The sequence below is a fragment of the Ammodytes marinus genome (genome assembly GCF_949987685.1).
Source record: "Ammodytes marinus genome assembly, chromosome: 18".
Lineage (NCBI taxonomy): Eukaryota > Metazoa > Chordata > Actinopteri > Uranoscopiformes > Ammodytidae > Ammodytes > Ammodytes marinus.
This window is the reverse complement of record NC_137222.1, coordinates 11010191-11028354: the sequence shown is the minus strand read 5'-3', so window position 1 is coordinate 11028354 and position 18164 is coordinate 11010191. Positions and strand designations below refer to the sequence as shown.

Genomic DNA, 18164 nt, shown 5'->3' with positions numbered 1-18164 from the left:
AGGAGGAGTAGCAGGGGGAGGGGGAGGACAGAGAGAGAGAGAGAGAGAGAAAGAGGGCTGGAAGAGGCGAGCGTCAGAGGAAAGAATGAGTGCCAAGTAAAACTTGTTGACACAGAAAAGGGGGCTCGGGAGTCCTTTTAGATCGGGGCCGAAGCTCTTCCAATGGCCTCTCCATTAAGAAAAAGGTATCATCAGGGTTCAGCTGATTCAATGCAGAAGGTTCAAAACTGAGTTGTGCCTCTTCGATTTCTCGCTTTTTTATTCCACAAAAAGGAAAGTAAAAGGGAATATATTTCAATGCATTTTATTGTATCAATGAAAAATGTCAGGGGGTGATGAATATGAACATAAAAAGAGTTAATAGCAGGTTGCTGTTCTTGGATTTTTTTTCTCTTTGAAATGACCCCATGAAAAAATACACACATTCACAGAGATAGGTTTCTCACTCTTAATCGACTCTGGTTTATTCACATCCTGCCTGCTTTAATTTACCCCAATTGACCCGTGTGGCCCTTCGACTTGTTAATCTCCATGCGCCTTTCATCCGATTCCTATTCAGCGATTTATGACTACGAGTCATAACCGTAAAATGGGCTTCCTGGCCAAAAAAGAAACTAGCAGTTTCACCCACATTATCAGGTCAGAAACACACTTTCCTGTCTGCTCGCTGGCACCTGTTCTCTCTCCGACAGCATTCAGCCAAGCGCCGTGCCATCCCGCGAGGATTGGTCCGACGTGTTTGCAAAGCCCTCATCATTTCTGCTGTGCATGCACGGATCACACTGGCACAAAAGCTGAGCAGGGGAGAGAGAGAGAGCAGCGCCTGCAAAGCTCTTCTAACATCACCCCTAGGACAACCCCACTTTATTTACTTCTTCACTTCTTCGTTTGCTACTGGATTGTATCATTATGACGACATCAGTACCAATGATTGAATCTACTTATAACTTAAAACATCAAATTGGAGTAATGAGACGAAGGAGAGATTTTCAAAACACACCAAAACACACTCCCTGCTTCCCTGATCTTAAAAATGTAATATATTGTGATGGATTCCAGAATGTGGCAGCCCAAGAACAACCTTAAAGGATGAACTTGACTGTATACAGTGGGCTATTTATACAGCTGTCAACTGTCATCATCAAAATGATCAGTTGGTTCCAGTTCACACAGTAGGCGAGCGCATGAAGAGCCGGCACTTCAGGATCACCGGTTTGAATCCCTGGCAGCAATTATCAGGAAAAAGGTGAAACGGACACCGAGCTCCATTCACTTAACAACGGCTGTTGAGATGCACTTGAGCAAACACTTAATCCGTAACTGATTCAAGTAGGGGCCATCAGCAGAAGCAGTGCCATGCAGGATACAACAGTGCAATACGGTGGATAGGTGTAAATAGTTCTCATTGTCTGAGTACTTAGGATGCTGTAACTTGCACAGCTTCTCTACAGCCAGCAGCCGAACAATTATTTTAGCTTGGCATGAAAGCTTAATAACAGTGTCAAACTGCTAGACAGGCTCTGTCAAGTGTTTAATTTTAGATTTTTTTTACATGAACACCAACTTTGGCAAACAATCTTGACACAGATTTCTATTTTCATGAATTCTGAAAAAGATGCATACTAAGCAGAACATTTTACACTTGAAAGATTAATTTGTTAGAGTCAACTGATTCAACAATGTAAAGGTGAACTTTACAAGTTTGGTATTCCCTACCTAATAATTCTTGGCGGGATGCAGCCACTGGAGTTTTGTCATCCATGCCTGGCAACCAGCAGAGACAAGAAATAGTTCAGCACTTAACCACCTGTAAAACCCCACCTTGTCCTGTTTACACTCCATCAAGTGAATTGCCCAGAAATGTCTAACTATTCCTTTAATGAGGCAGACTTTTTTTAACTCCTTAATCTAAGATGATGTTACTGTTTAAATACAGTCCAATCTCAACCTAGTCAGGTGCCCTTCATTAGAACAAATCAAACAAAAACACTTATCTAACTGGTGCTGCAGACATGACACTTTCTAGATGAGATGAAACAAAGAAAATGCTTCCATCCAAAAGAGACAGGTAGCATAGATTCCTAACATATCAAAGACATTATGTACGCCTCATTGATGAGCATTTACCTTTTGCCGGGCCGATCTATAACGGCAACAACCTCCGTCTAACCTGTATTTCTGAAGCAGGTGGCGAGCGGTGAAGAGGGTTTGTCTCCACAGGCCAGATTATGAGTTCACAGCCAGACGTGGACAGATGGAGGCAGAGGTGAGCCCTCCCCTCCTGCACACCGCTACACACACACACACACACACACACACACATTTGGCAACCAGTTTTTCACAGGACAATTACCTTGTGACCTCTGCCAGCCCTCACTCAAAACACACACACACACACACACACACACACTTTCTCTCTCTTGGCCAATTACGGACACACACAAGGAATGATAACAGTCACAGTCGAGCCACACACACACACACACACACACACACACACACACACACATAGAAACGTGTCACGGTGCGTACATACACACTCCACACACAACCCCTCCAGCTCTGCAAAAAAATATGGCAACCGCCTCTGTTTATGAAGGGCACAGCACCCAGCTGCAGCTTTCTAACACAGAAGACAGACAGCCTGAGATCCCCCCCCCCACACACACACACACAGACACACACACACCTCCCCCCACCCAGCCAGCCCACATATCTGGCAGAGATTTCTTTTTCCTTTTTTTTTCCTGCTGTTGTTTCAATCCAGTGCCTGAAGTCATGTCCAATTCACACCCTCTCTGTTCTGTTAATTCCATTATCTCTGATTATTTTTTCTCATAAGCATTGCTGCTCTAATCCACTTGTTGGTCACATATCTTTGTTGCAGCAGCCAACCATTGAGCAGATAACGGATGTGCACGACCCCGGTTTCTAATTCAGCCCTATCTCACTTGCTCTCTCGTTTAGTCTGGTAACTGTAATGGCAGCGGGGAAAAGCACTGAATGGTGCTAACAATCATTTTAAAGCAAGATAATGACAAAAAAGTGCTTTACAGGTGAGTGGTTTGTTAGTAGGCAAATGTAAAACATTCAGAGATATGGTGTGTAATTATCTCTCCAGTGCCCTGTATCGCCGTGCTGTGTAGTTAAGTTGTTTTTATATATTTTTGAATTAAGTATGCACATAATTTTCTGTGAGACAGTGTGGTTAAGACTCTCGTCTGTGGAACAACATTCACCCCCAGCTAGGATTGATTCCAGTCGCATTTTTTTTTTTTTTTGCTGAATTTCCCCTACTTTGTATTCCTCTCAGCTTTTAGTACAGTTTCAAGAAAGAAAAAGGAAAAACTCAGGGTGGTGGAAGGAAGGCTGGAAGGAAAAGAACACACCGATATTTTGTCTATAGGTGAAGGAAAGACATACTGTACATTCTAAATAGCTTGTCAAATAATAACACTCATTTAATGTGATCTGATTGGGGTGCGCAAGATAAATATTTTAGCAGACAGAAATTATTCTGTTTAAACAGCATAGATAAATATTCTAACAGCGACTACACAGTGTTAAGTGAACGGTCCTCCAAGTCTTTCACCTGCATTCACCTTGACCACATGCTGCTCTGGTGGCACACAGGAGCAACCGCCTATGGTGTTATCAAAGTCATCAGCCCTTAGTGTTTCCCTTTAGCAGAAGCTTGTAACTAGATAATGCTGCTACACCCACATATCCACTCCTCAGCACATCCATAATCAATCACCTATCATAGGTCCTCTTGTTTCATTGTGACTTTGTGAGCATATTTGTGGGCTGACTAACCAAACTGACAATTTCCATTTTAGTGATCTAAGCTGATGCTTTTATTTTTGCGATGAGTGCGACAGCAGAATCATTTGAAATTCATAAGCTGCCAACCCACTGTAAAGGGGCTGTAGAGTTCAGTGCCTGCACAACACACGGAACACTTATTACTGAGTCCTGATTCATGATAGAACGAAATCTAGGAAATTAAATGTTGTATTTGTTTGTAATCTTTTTAACACATTTGTGTACTATCAGAATGGAAAACAATAAAATTGTGCAAATAAAATAAGCATTTAATTTTCATTACAACAGCATATTTCACTCCCTTTGAAACTGAATAGGCCTTAAACTTTTGAGAGTACATGGATTTTTTAAATACCCTGAAAGAAGGATCGGATGAAGCAAATAGGTAAGTATAAGAGGAGCATTCTAGAAGCAGGTAAAATAAATAGTGAACTAGATATGACTTAGATAGTAGTTGTAATGACTCATGTTTGTCTGACTCAGGTGGGAAAGTCATTCCTCCGCAGGGGAGAAAGGACACAGTGAGGCCAGCGCAGGGATAGGGATAAATAATTGGACAATTGCACCACAACAGAGAGCGTGGACAGGAGAGTAGGTCATGACCTGAAGGTTTGAGTTTTGTTTTTCAGAACGTTGGTACAACCATGCGCGCGGTGTAGGACAAATGATGCAACGTGGCAGCAGAAAAATTCAGAGCCACTGAGGACTATTCAAGCTGCAGCATCACTGATATAGGGACTAAAAATAAGTCTCTCAATACACACTCAGGGTGAGTTTGGAAACAGAGATGGGCAGTAATGTGGCTGTGGAAAATAATAGTGTTATCCCCCTACAGCTTTATCAAACTGTGATTATTTCCTTCAGAATTACTTCTTGATCTATACAGTTTCTTTAAGCAATCACTTTTACAAAATTAAAATGCTGCATTTTATTTTTACAAGAGGACATTTTTGTGAATTAAATGTTAATCCCAGTGCACGTCCTACACAACAGATAACACCTTTATGTAACATAGAGTTAAAAGTATAAAAAGTCAAATGAGAAAAAAAGGGAGTTATAAAAGATTTAATGCTGGAATTCCCCGTAATATTATCTTGCACAAAATGCAAGAGAGGTGCAAAGATAGATTTCATAAATGGACTCTCCATTTATAAGGCCAGCTGAGTCATTCTTACCAAATGCTAATCTTTTTCCCTGTAAAATACAGATTTTATATGCCCTTGAATCACTGACTCGACTCCCACAAGTAGCCAACAGTAAAACCACAAAATGTAAAGCCCTAGAAATCCCATATGTGGTCTACACGAATCCCAGATGCTACTGTGTTTACCAGCGCATCCCTATGCAATTTTGATACTTCCCCAGAATGCTCAGACAGCATGAAGCTATAGGACTGGTTAGAAACTTAGTAGCTTACTTCAGACTCTGCACACTGTGCTGTGTTACCTGGTAGACCTGCGTCATCAAATTTACATCTTGTACAACAGTTTAACTACATATTATGAACAAGCCTTAATGTTGGCACGCAATTTTGTTTTAAATGCCATAAATTAGAACTGTGGCCGAAAGGGTAAGTGGGCTATCATTTGTTCTTGTTGTGCCTGCATTTGGTTGGTGTGATGTGGCTGCTGACTGTGTCTGTAGGCAGCCAGCTGGGACTAAAGCTCCTTTCTACCGGACACGGCTCAGACAAAAAAAAAATGTCATTGAGCTCTCAGATCAGATACACCTTCATTTTAACCACAGTGCCGTCTACAGCAGCTATTTACAGGTTTATCCTCCATCGCCCTCACAAAAACACACCGCCACAGTGATCTAAAGCAACAGTTTACACTTTTGAATTCAAGCATAAATGTGTCATTTAAAACCTACTGACTGGCCCTCTACAACCATCCTGATTCATCTTATTTTCTCAAGGCAGATATTTTGACATGTCAACGCAGGAAAGGCACAGTTCTTACTGTTAACAATGCTGATGGCTGCATTCCATTTATGTGCATCAGAGCACTTTTCTCACGTCATGGTGTACTGGGGCATTTCTATAGAACAGATGTACAGTTAATGTTACTGGTGAGCTCCTACATGCCAGCTGTGACAAGCCAATACCTAATTGACCTATTTATCACATGATGGTCAACACAGAAACTCCATAAATAACACTGAGTAAATGTATGTTCAGATGTCAGTGTAGGCTGAAACAGTCAATACAAAACCACACAGCATAACCACTGACGCAGTGTGCTCCTGTTTACAGTAAAAAGCTGGCATGCACTGGTCCGTGCATACTTTCTTTGCTAAATGGTTAATTTTAAAACTGGAACACACTTAACAAGTGTAACTTAACTTGAGAATACTGCCGTTTCGGTTATTTTAGTGATAAGGTAATGGTACCATACTTCGAGTGTAACAATAAGTCATCATTGTTGTTATTCAAATCCTGAAACAACGTGACAGGAGGTCTTATTCACTCTTAAGAATCATTATATGATCACCTCAAAAACACTGAGAAAGAGAAGTGTGTGGGTACGTGTGTGTGTGTTTGCATGCTTTGATGATGACACTGCACTACACACCTTTAAGAGCGTGTGTGTGTGTGTGTGTGTGTGTGTGTGTGTGTGTGTGTGTGTGTGTGTGTGTGTGTGTGTGTGTGTGTGTGTGTGTGTGTGTGTGTGTGTGTGTGTGTGTGTGCATTCATATTTATGACTCATGTCCAAAATAAGTCACTTCTCTCTGGCTCTGCAGGAAACATGCTGACGATTCAGTCGATTCAACACATTAATCCTGTTTCCATGCGCGCGTGTGCACACACACACAGGCCAATGCAATTTGATTTTAAGAAAGCCAGCCTTAGTGTGGCTGTTACATTTCAACATTGAACCAAAGACAATATCAGAGAGTGCTGGGTTACAGTTAGAGTGGAGCAGGGAGGTAACACTAGATCATGGCTGCACACAGTGCTGGCACTAGCTCAAAAGGCGAGATTTATTTAGACTTAACCACTAATGAAAATATTCATCACATTCATACAATATCAAGTCGTTCATGGTTCGCTTTGCTATCAAATAGTTCTATACTCCAGTCACACAGTGAGTCATGGCTTCTTCATCACGATACCCACCACAATCAGAAGATTTCTATATTAGATTTGGTTTTGTTTATTTCCGCTACTTGAAGGGGCGCGTGCTTGGTATCCTTACAAATGAACAAATTAACTTAGGGGAGTCCGCCAAATCTGCCCTGTGTCACCCTAGATCAGATTTGCCACTCAGTGGAAAGTGGGTAGTTAGCAGAAGGACAGCCAGAACAGGAGAGAGGTCTTTATCTCTACAGCAAATATAAAAAGCTCAAAGACTTATCTTATTGCCCTGTCTGACTGTGCAAACACTACTCTGTTTGCATGAATAATAGCCAACCAAATATGTATTTGCTGTAGATACATCTGGTTTTTATTCTCCAACCTTGACAACTAATGCTGCATCCATCTACCTACTTAGCTTCTTAACTGTATTGCTTTAATACACATCCTACCTTACCGCAGCCAAATTTAAGTAATATTGAAATGTAAAGGAAACTTTTCAACGAGATGGGAAAAGTGCACTGACTGATTAAGCGCCCAATATGGTGGCAGTGTGTGTGTACCCAGAGAAATTAAAATATGCCTGTGCACTTCATCATCATTCTTGAAAATGTATTGACACGACAACTAAAGAGTTCTAAATCAACTCCTGATCTTTAACTTTTAAAGCTGTAAGTAAGACTGAGCAAAAATGTAAATGATCCTTTTAGTTGTTTTATATAATATATCATCTCTAAATAATTAGCCAATAGATATTTAAGTTCCAGCCGGTCCATTGGTCCTGTAAACTCCCTGCACATCTCTCTGCACTCCCCTACCCCCAAAACCCACCTGCTCTGTGTAATTGTGGGACTCCTCAGGTCACAACGCCGTTTACATTGTTTATGTCTTTCTAATAACTGCCAGCGGGTATGCTGAAAAATAATGAATGCAATGACTATAATGAGGTTGTATTTTTCCATATTGATTCACAAGAAAGCATGAACAACAGCTTAATGACTTGACTTTCCTGGGCTTAATTGGGACTACACAAACCTTCCGTTTGGTTCCTACCCTGGTTGTAGTCTAACCCCACTGTGTGTGTTCTTCTCCTCTATTTCCCACATGTGTTACTGTTATCAAGAATAGTAATTCAACCTTTTTCTTATTGTTGTGTAAGCGATGTTAGGCAACATCCTCCTCCTAACCATGACATGGTAAACACACCTTCTCAAAACATCTGATTAAGCGCGTGCCAAACCGCGTAACTATTCTCTACATGACTCAAAAACATAATTAACTTGCTGATAATTCCCACTAAACATGCCTGACAAGCTTTGGCTGTTCAGTCAAATGTGTGTTAAGGAATTCAGCACTTCTGAATGGAGAAATGTCTCCACTATGCGAATAACAATTACACGTCTTTTAAATGGAAATTAAATTGCATGTATTGTGCAATAACAGTAATTTATTTTTCACAACTGTGTTCTGGGTAAATCAAACCTCTTGATTTGATCAACAGACAACAACAAGAAGCTGTACAAGCAAGTACTTTTTGTTTTACAGAGAAGGAGGTCAAATGAAACTTAATACTTTACATTGTGGTGGGTCTGCTGCTATTTTTAACAGGCTATTTGAACTTAAATGTAGATTTTTAGCCAAAACCACAGAACAACAAACATATTTCTTTCAACTGTAGATCAAAACATCAGAGCCATGTTCCCAAAGGAATCAGAATCTAAAGATTTTGCTTTTACCTACGGTATCTAAGGTCAGCTCTTGATGTGTCGCGTCACTTTCAGAAAAGAACATTTCAGCACATGGTGCGTGTCTCAGTAGTAACACAGAGGAGCAGGTCAGCCATAGAACGAGCGGAGCAGGGAAACAGACAGAGAGACAGGACTCCTGGGTAAAAATGACACAATGAACAGACTGACATAGGTGAGAGACAAGAGAAGAGAAGAGAGGAAGACGTCACCAGGGAGACGGAGAGAGAGAACGGCGGGAGAGAGAAATCCAACACGTAAAACATGCGGTGAGTAGAACATATAAGTGTGAGTAGCTCTTTAAGACTCAGTAAAACACTGATATTCCCTGTGTTAACATTGCAATTTGGAGGAATACCAGCTTCCCTTTAATTATCAATTATCAACTCCTTCTCAGCACCAAAGTGCTTATTTCAATGCTTAATAGGAATTATACAGGGAGACCTGTGAGACTTTAAAGGAGAAGAAAATAAGTCTTATTATCATAATTGCATGCAGAGTGTGTGTGTGTGTGTGTGTGTGTGTGTGTGTGTGTGTGTGTGTGTGTGTGTGTGTGTGTGTGTGTGTGTGTGTGTGTGTGTGTGTGTGTGTGTGTGTGTGTGTGTGTGTGTGTGTATGTGTGTGTGTGTGTGTGTGTGTGTGTGTGTGTGTGTGGATTGATCCACTTCAATTTGCTGCTTTACATTGTCTCTATAGTATTATAGTAAATTGATCATTTTGTACTGACAAAACAAGACTTTAGGTGACATGACCTTAACTCTAGGAGATTGTGATTGGCATTTCTAACAATTTTCTGATATTTCATGAAATTGATGCATCAATTAATCAAGAAAATAATCAGCAAATTACTCCTTGACAACTGATTTTTGGGGTAATTGTATTAATTTGAGACAAATATCTAACTCTCATTAGCAGAGAACCCCTCCATGGTCCGTCCACAAAGATAAATAAAACAAATTCCTTCGACCCTATAGTGACACATCTTCAATCCTAAGTAATCAATTGCCTTAAAATGTAATTAAAAAGGGTTAAGATTGACATTAAATGTATCAAACCTGAGTATTCATAATTGACCCATTAACAACTTTTAAATTGGTAACCGTAAATACACTGCAAAATACTTGTTACTTGGTTTCAGGTAAAACATTTTCGCTCCCCAATGCCGAATACCTGATACTACTTCCTAACCACACTGAACATATGCAGTAAAGTGGCATTTAGGAATTAAGAAAGTAGACACATTTTCTATAAGATGACTGAAGACATAGTTGTGATGCTTTTGAGGTATCAATGAAAATAGGTTTTCTCAGCACCGCCTGTTAGTGATACAAAGAAAACTCCACTAAAGTGTATAGTGTATCTCTCTCCATTACACATGCTCGTGCAGTCTGAGCAAAAAAGGCTCTCCCCGACAGCTGTATGAAACATCTGTCAAACATCTACTGCAGCAGCGCCCGAAAGGCCTTTTTCACATTAAGTGAGCTTTAATAGGTAACTGAAGAAAGAAATTCCCCCATATCGCTTCAACCTCCCTATCCAATATTCCTGCATTATTTCCTCCTGACTGTTGTTCCTGCAAAAACCAAACCCAATAAAATGCCTCTCCTGTTTCCTCCTCTCTCCCCCGTCTTCCCGAGGCTCAGTCGATATGTTAGACTTCCAACGCACGTGCACTGTGAGATAATGAAAATGTTTCTATAAATAGGGACAATAGTGCTGACAGTGGCGCTCTCTTGACTGAGATATCTGGGAGTAATTTTCACTAACGCTCACAACCACACGATGCGTTCACAGACACACACACACACACACACACACACACACACACACACACACACACACACACACACACACACACACACACACAAACAAAAACACACAGAAAAATGTCTTCAAATGTTGTGTGCTTCATCATATAGAAACACTTGAGTTGCAAAGCAAACAATATTTCAGATATGTTTTATATGAGGCTGAAAAATATATGTTTTATATGAGGCTCAAAAATATTACCACTCCACACTAAACAGATCAACGTGCCCTATACACGTCCTTAAACAAACAGCACACCGCTTGAATACGCAGCCTGACTAAACGCAGCTTGAATCTGCATAATACTGAACCATGTGCTCCTATGTGAGACAATACAGCTCATGCTTAACATAAAAGGCATACTGGTTGTAACACACTTCACATATTTCACGACTTCCACTGCCTCCTATTTTACATAAAACCTACTAAAACCTGGACCCGACTACACAGTCCATGTAATCACTCTTCACAATTCGGGTGATATGTTCCCAACGCGACATAATAATAAAAAAAACAATCATGGAAAAAATACACAGCCTGTACAAGCCGCTATGTAACCTAAACTTTTCAGAGCGTCAACAGAAGCCATAGTGAAGACTGATGGCATGGGAAAATAATTGAGATGGATGGGAGAGAGAGGCCTCATCCTTCATCCCCCTTTCATTCCTCCCTTTCCCTTTCTTACCTTCCAGCTCTTGATGGATGACGTCGCGGAGGTTGGGCTCTTCACCCCACCAGAAGATCCACAGCTCCTTGGCGTCGGGCTTGATCTTGCGGCGCCACACGCACAGCAGGTTGGCCTGGACGCAGCGCATGAAGCTGCGCAGCACAGGGTCATCCTGGGCAGGGGCCGAGATCACCGGCCCGTACTCCCCGCCACTGCGGAAGCCGTAGCAACGCCATTTGATGCCCGTCAACTCCGCCTGTGAAGATAGAGGAGGAGAAAGAAAGGAGGCAATGGTTAGAGCCTAGACAATTAGTAATAGGCTACAGCATTATGTTATTATGTGCAGTCACTTTATGAAGTCAAGTTACTTTCTGGTCTTCAGTATACAGTATATATGGTTAAATGTACATTCTACACCTTTCCCAATCTTTTAATGCCCTCCCCCAACTTTTTTAAATGTGTTGCTGGCATCAAATTCAGAATACTGAAATAGATAGGGTAAAACATAAAATGTATTGCCGTTGTATTGTTTTCAACTTGATTGTATGTGGAAAAAGGATTAACAAATGATCACATTCGGTTTTATATACGTTTTACATAACGTCCCAACTTTATCGGAATTGGGGTTGTAGTGTAAATAGAGAAATGCACTGTAAAAGTGAATCCGAAACCAAATATATTCTCTCAATCTCAACATTCGCTGCTTTTCATCTGTTTCATTATCATTGTAAATTGAAAGTCTTGTTGTTCTGACATTTGTAGTCATCATGTCGGGCTCTGGGAAAAATTAATGGGATTCTTTTTTTCTCTATTTCATGACATTTTACAGGCCAAATAATGAATTAATTAATCAACAGAATAATCAGAGGATGAATCAAGACTGAAAATAATCATTCGCTGCCCCCACAAAAAGTCATATGTCATGCATTATATTAATTCAATACTAACCAAGAAGCATTGTTGTGTTTGAAATTGTATTTTAGCAGAGCTCCAATTGTAGCATATCCTGTGACTTTACATTTAAAAGACATGGGTTTTAGTTTTATTTATTGCAGATTTACTTTGCATGCAGTCGATGAAATCCAAAATTCCCAACACAAACCATTACGCATGGATCCATAATGCGATAGCATCCTTATCACAGTAGTGTTGTGCTCAATGTACTGCATAGATTTATTTTGCTTGAAAGAGAGCATCGGCCAATGCTGATCGGATCAATAGCTGCACAGATGCTCTCCAAATTACGTTACATCTTCCCCCTGGCTTCTTCCTGTTTACTCAGCTATAAGCCTTGTGTAAATGTTTAAGTACATTTAACATCCCGCCGTTGTGTTGTTATAGCATTATTTAACCGATACGTTCACTCACTATTGTTGACGCTTTAAAGATTCAATAAAGTGTGGGTGTGTGTGTGTACGCGTGTATGTGTGTGTGGAAGTATTGTGGCGGGAAGAAGTGGAGAGTGACAGCAGCTAGACATAATTGATGGCATGTGAGTGAAATACAGGGAACGAACTAGCACAGAAGAGACAGCAGTGAAATATGGAGGGAGCTAGGATTTGGCGAGAGAGACATGGGAAGAGGAAAAAGTGTTCCGGGGGTCAATGATTGGAACCTGGCCCAGCAGCTGACATCTTCTCCATTTAATCTAAATGGGATGATAGGTGTTTATGTTGCCTTTTGCAGACTTTGGCACGAATCATTTCTGCCATGACGTATTTAGTGATGAGCCAGTAAAAAAAAAAAAAAAAAAGATCCAGAGAGAAATCAAACACGCATGCTGTCGTAAATTGTCTAACATGAACATATGCATGCAAACAAGGCGAAAAACAAAAGCATGCCAGTGACCCTGTGACGCTTGTGTGTGCTTTGGACACTCGTTTTTATGTCTGTTTGTGTGTCCTCCCCGTTTGTATTTGTGCATGAATGAGTAAAGCGCACAAAAGGCATTGTTGAACACAGCACAGAGATTTGGCAGGCAGGGGCGAAAATCTCGCTGCCCTCCTCTCCTGTGTTCACCCAGCTGTGAGGATCATGTTTGGCACACTGGCACGGGGCACCAAGACACCCAAGACCAGCTGAAGGGGAAAAATAAAGAGAAAAAAAAAATACTGACCCAATTTAAGCACTGAGACAGGTAGAAAAGGGAGCAGCTGAAAAGAAAAATTAAAAGCCCACGTTGTGTTTGAGTGGATGAATAAAAGGAGACTCGGCTGCTTTGATGGCTGTAGAGAGACGGGCCAGGGAAGTGTGTGTGTGTGTGTGTGTGTTTTCAGTTTGTGTAGAGCAGCGGGGGGACCTGTGTTTCCAAATCAAAAATTAAAAACATTGCCAAAACCGTGCTCTTGAGGACGCCTGTGTTTGTACTAAAAGCATGTGTTGTGACAAACTTCTACACACTATATCTACTACACAGCAAACAGTGCCGCGTTGAATTAATGAATGCACACTGACTGAGGTACGCACATGACCCTCATGAGCATCCTGACTCACTGCAGAGTGCCCCCATAATTACAAGCATATCCCCTCCTGTAATGACAGTGTGTGTAATGGGAGATATAAACATTGGCACTGTGATAAGCCCAGCCCTAAAATTAGCCACGACAAGGTCAAGGATGCCGTTTCTCCCAAAGCAAAAGAGGAAGACATCTGCTTGCACTGCCCCATCACTCCCAGTCAATGTCAAAAGTTCCTCTGCTGCTGTTTGACACAGCTGTCTGCCGCTACTGAATCGGGATCGTGGAAGAGGATAAGTAACATGTCAGAAAATATATTCACACAAAAAAAAAGAAATAGCAGTTGTTTGTTTGTTTGTTTGTTTGTTTGTTTGTTTTTATGGGGCAACACATGCTCTCTGGTGAGTTGATTGTTAAAGATCCCCTCCAGATATGTTGAAAGACAGATAGAAAAATGCTTGGAATGGCTTGGAATAATAATTTGAGACAGAAAAAAAACCTTGACAAGTCTACAGCAATGTTAGTGGTTCTGTGAGGCTGTGCTCAGGCATGGCGGCGCTATAAGCTAAAGGCTAACATTATAATGCAAACATGCATAGGCCTACAATGAAAATGCTAGCATGGCATGCTGTAATATATAGCAGGTATTATGTTATCAAGTTCACAATCTTAGTCACATTTGCTAAGAAGCACTTAACAAAAAAGAACAGCTAAGGCTAATACATTTGCAGGTATTAAGTCATGAACCAATTGGTTTTAGACTAATTCAAATTTGGACCTGATGTTGGTGGCGGTAGATGGAAAGTTAAAGGATCATTAAAGTTATTATGGTTGGGGTTAGGTTTAGGTGGGGACCAAATTTAACGACAATCCATCCAATAAATTTCAAGAACTTTCCGAAAAAAATTCAAATAAACGGTAACAGTTCATCCAAAACTGCAGCAAGACTACTCACTAAGACATCCTATTGTGAGCTCCTAAAACCTTCTTAATATTTACACTTCATACCATGATCGGCTTCAAAAATAGATGGAAAGTCACAAAGTCAATATTTTAGGTAAAAGCCCAACCTACATTTTGTTTAAGGTTAGAACAAAGACACTTTCTCCCATCAGCAGATGACTGTGAAAAGAGTGTCAAACTCATGCGCATACATCACTGTGCACAGAGAAGGTCATACTTTCAAGAGCAGCAGTAACAATAACCAATAATATGTCCCCTTTTAGTGCATAAATATGTCAGATATTTTCGCTGGTGAAAGCATTTGTACTTTCAGGTGAAATATTGTGCTAAATGGCCAGGTGCGGTGCGTTTGCTGACCATGTGTAAAAGGCCAAACCTAACACCCTGCTGAACTCCTGTGGAGGATTTACTGTGGCACAGTCGCAGGAGGAGGAACAGCTACACTAACACGCTCCCAGGCAGATCCAAACACACATATCTACACACGCGCGCGCACACACACACACACACACACACACACACAGGAGGAGGGGGGGGTCACATTATTTTCTTAGCCGGATATCCAGTTATTTTTCAATTATGACGGTCAATGCCGGTGTGCATTTTTGTTTGTGCAAATGCATCCACGTGTACAGGGCTGTATGTAGGTGAGAGCTACACTCTGACACTCTTCAAGTCCTCAACACACTTCGCCTCCACTAAAATCAGCCCCCTGAAGTTACAGTAATAGCACAGCTCACAAACAGCCAATTCTTATATCTGTATGAATAAATGATCACTTGTAACACAGAACAGAAAGCACAGAAAAACCTGTCAGGCATGTCGAGCTATTATCGCTGCAACTTTGGTGACAAATCGGCGTTGTGAGTAAAATCCTATCACGCACATAAAAAACAACATCCCTTTATCATTTTAGCTGTAGTTCTAACGTTGTTAGACATGAAATAATTGGGGGTGAAAGTTGCTGAGGTACAGATGAAGGTGTTAACCAATCAAAGAATAAATCATACCGTGCATTGGTCGTTTATTTTAGGGGGTAAATTGTGCAAAAATTGCATAAACCTGGGTATAACGGAGGAAAAGTGGTGTTGTCGCCACTGTATTTGGTCTGACAGAGAAGCTACGTGCATTGTCATCGGGGTGGCAGGCAGCTGAAAAAGGCAGAGGAAAATCTGCATGCCAAAGCGCAAAACTCTCTGCCATCCTTCAGAGAAGCAAAGAGCAATATCAAGGGTTATTCTAGGCCGCACTGTCTCTGTCGCTTTTTTAAAAAAAAAGGCAAACAGGTCAAGGGAAAAAGACACTGGATTTAGTTTCACTGTCAATAAAGCCAGCCCCTTGTTCTGTAGGTTAGTCAGTTCAATTTCTGATTGAGTGCGGGACCAACAAAAAAAAAGAGCTTTTCCTTCCATTGCAAAGACGGACCAAAGCTATGACCTTACTCTCACCTCTATTATCTTCCTTGTCTTCACTCTTCCCTCTCATCTCTCAGCGCTCTCTCTCTCTCTCTACCTCTCTCTGTCACAGACGCTCATGGAATACACACCACTCACGCGCTCCCTCACTCACCTTTTTAGTTATTCCTCTTATTTATGACGTTTTTACTAAAGTAAACAGAGAGCAGGATAAAAGCTAGCTGTGTGTTTCCAGAATATTCCTAGCACAGAGGAAGTGGAAGATTGCGCTTCCATCTGTAGCATTCAATTAAAATCCCCTTTTCCTCTTGCAGGGAGATGGATTCTTTTCATTGTTGTGCAACTGGCTTCAAATGGGAAGCTATACACTTAAAACCAGAGAGTTCAAAATAATTTCCTGTTTATATGGGTGAACTGAGACCAGGCTTGGAAAAACATAATCTGTATCCCAACCCAGAGGTCAACCTCAGTGCGCCAGACATGTGCTTGTAATCAAAAGAAAATATGGAAGTCAGAACTCTAATCTTTAGCATACACTGCTCAAAACACAAAGCGCCCGGATAAACCATGTGACTTAAGCAGAAAAGAGGATCCAATTTCCAGAGATTTGAGCGTTTCATACCACAGGTCTGAGAGAGTGACACATACAGCACATACAGTGTGTGCTGCATATTGTTTAAAGCCTTGTGGCTTTGCAGCGATAGCAGAGCCGAGAGGAAAACACACTTGACATGCACTTTGCAAGAGTGCACTCTGCAGACTGAAAAATATCTTTGCTCCTCCTTTTCTTTCTCTGAACTGACATCTTGAACTTCCCAACATGCAACTGGATGGATGTTTTTGTTGCACTTCCACGCATGCACGCACACACGCAGACACACACACTTTCACATACTTTTTAACACACACATGTTGAGGATTAATAGCTGCCACGGTGAAGGAGGAATGCAATGACGGAGTACTTAAATGTGACTCCGCACTTCCTTTCACTAACATGACAAATAACTTAATAATAATAATAATTCAGCACATACATGTAGCTGATGATTAAAAATGCACAAGTTTTTCCAGAGGAAACTGAGGAAAAATCAATATGTATTTAGCCTGGTGGTGATATGCAGATGCTTGAGCTTTATTAAAGATACTTCTCTCACAGAATGCAGCTGATGTAAAGTGAAGAGGTGCCCGGTGCTCTATCAAAGCAGACAGAAAGAAAAGAGAATGTCGTCTAAGAGAGATGCCCCTTCTTCAGGAATCTCACTACTACGGTGAAGAGCCCGGCAGTCTGATAGTCTGACAAAGGAGGCACTCTCGGCAATTGAGAGACAGCTTGTATCAGCAGTTTTACCTACTCTGGCACAAGTGAAACACTTACTCTGTCAGAGGGGCATAGCTTTCTCATCAACGTCAAATCTGTTTAGACACTTGACAAGCTGCCAATATTTTGCGTGTTCCGATCGCTTGTGATGCCTGTGAGTCTCTTAGATATAAAGCTTAATGTCTCCGTCAGACACGTGCTTTCCATCCACCTCTCTTTCATTTAATGTGAAAGAAAAGGGGGCATTTTTAGTTAGTAAGGCTATTTATGGTCTACGCAGTATGTGTTCATTTAAATTTGTATTGACTAATTGTTGCTCTTCCTGAGTTTTTTCAACTAGTAACCCATTGAAGGGGTTTTCAGGGGGTTTCCCTCTTACAATTGAGAGTCTAAGGATAGAATGTGTTTTATACTGTACAGATTTTTAAGCTCCCCGAGGCACATTGCTATTTGTGTTGGGTTTTATTAATGAAATGACTTGACTTTACATCCACCTCACTGTTTATAATTCACTAGTCCCATCATCATTGAGTTATGCCTAACACAAACCTTAAATTGATCTACTGGTGCTAGTTAACATTAATAACATTCAATGGGCGAAACACAAGGCAGCTTGTATTGTTAAACATATTTGTCACGAAGGTTGGTGCCGACACCAATCCTTCCTCAAAAAATGCACCCAAAAAAAACAAGGTAATTTGGAGCTTATTTTTCATCAGCAGATCAGTTATACATCACCAACCAACTCCCTTCTGTTGTGTGGACAAGTACAAGCACGTTTCACTGAATGAAATCAGATGGTGGCTGCTCATGGCATGGTGGCAAAGCCAAAATATTGACTGAGTTCTTTCTTAAGACAGCATGAGATTGTTTGGCTGCACTGTAAACAG

At 41.0% G+C, this 18164-nt stretch overlaps 1 protein-coding gene across 5 annotated transcripts in view; it reads right to left on the bottom strand.

Annotated features, from left to right (window-relative positions):
* Window positions 1-18164, bottom strand: part of LOC307264919 (mediator of RNA polymerase II transcription subunit 13-like) — a 77668-nt gene that overhangs the window by 49492 nt on the left and 10012 nt on the right. For all 5 annotated transcript variants that reach the window (XM_080046464.1, XM_080046466.1, XM_080046468.1 and 2 more), the window contains exon 2: window positions 11141-11378. In XM_080046464.1, the coding sequence (XP_079902590.1) occupies window positions 11141-11378 (238 nt within the window). The remainder of the gene's footprint in view (window positions 1-11140; window positions 11379-18164) is intronic.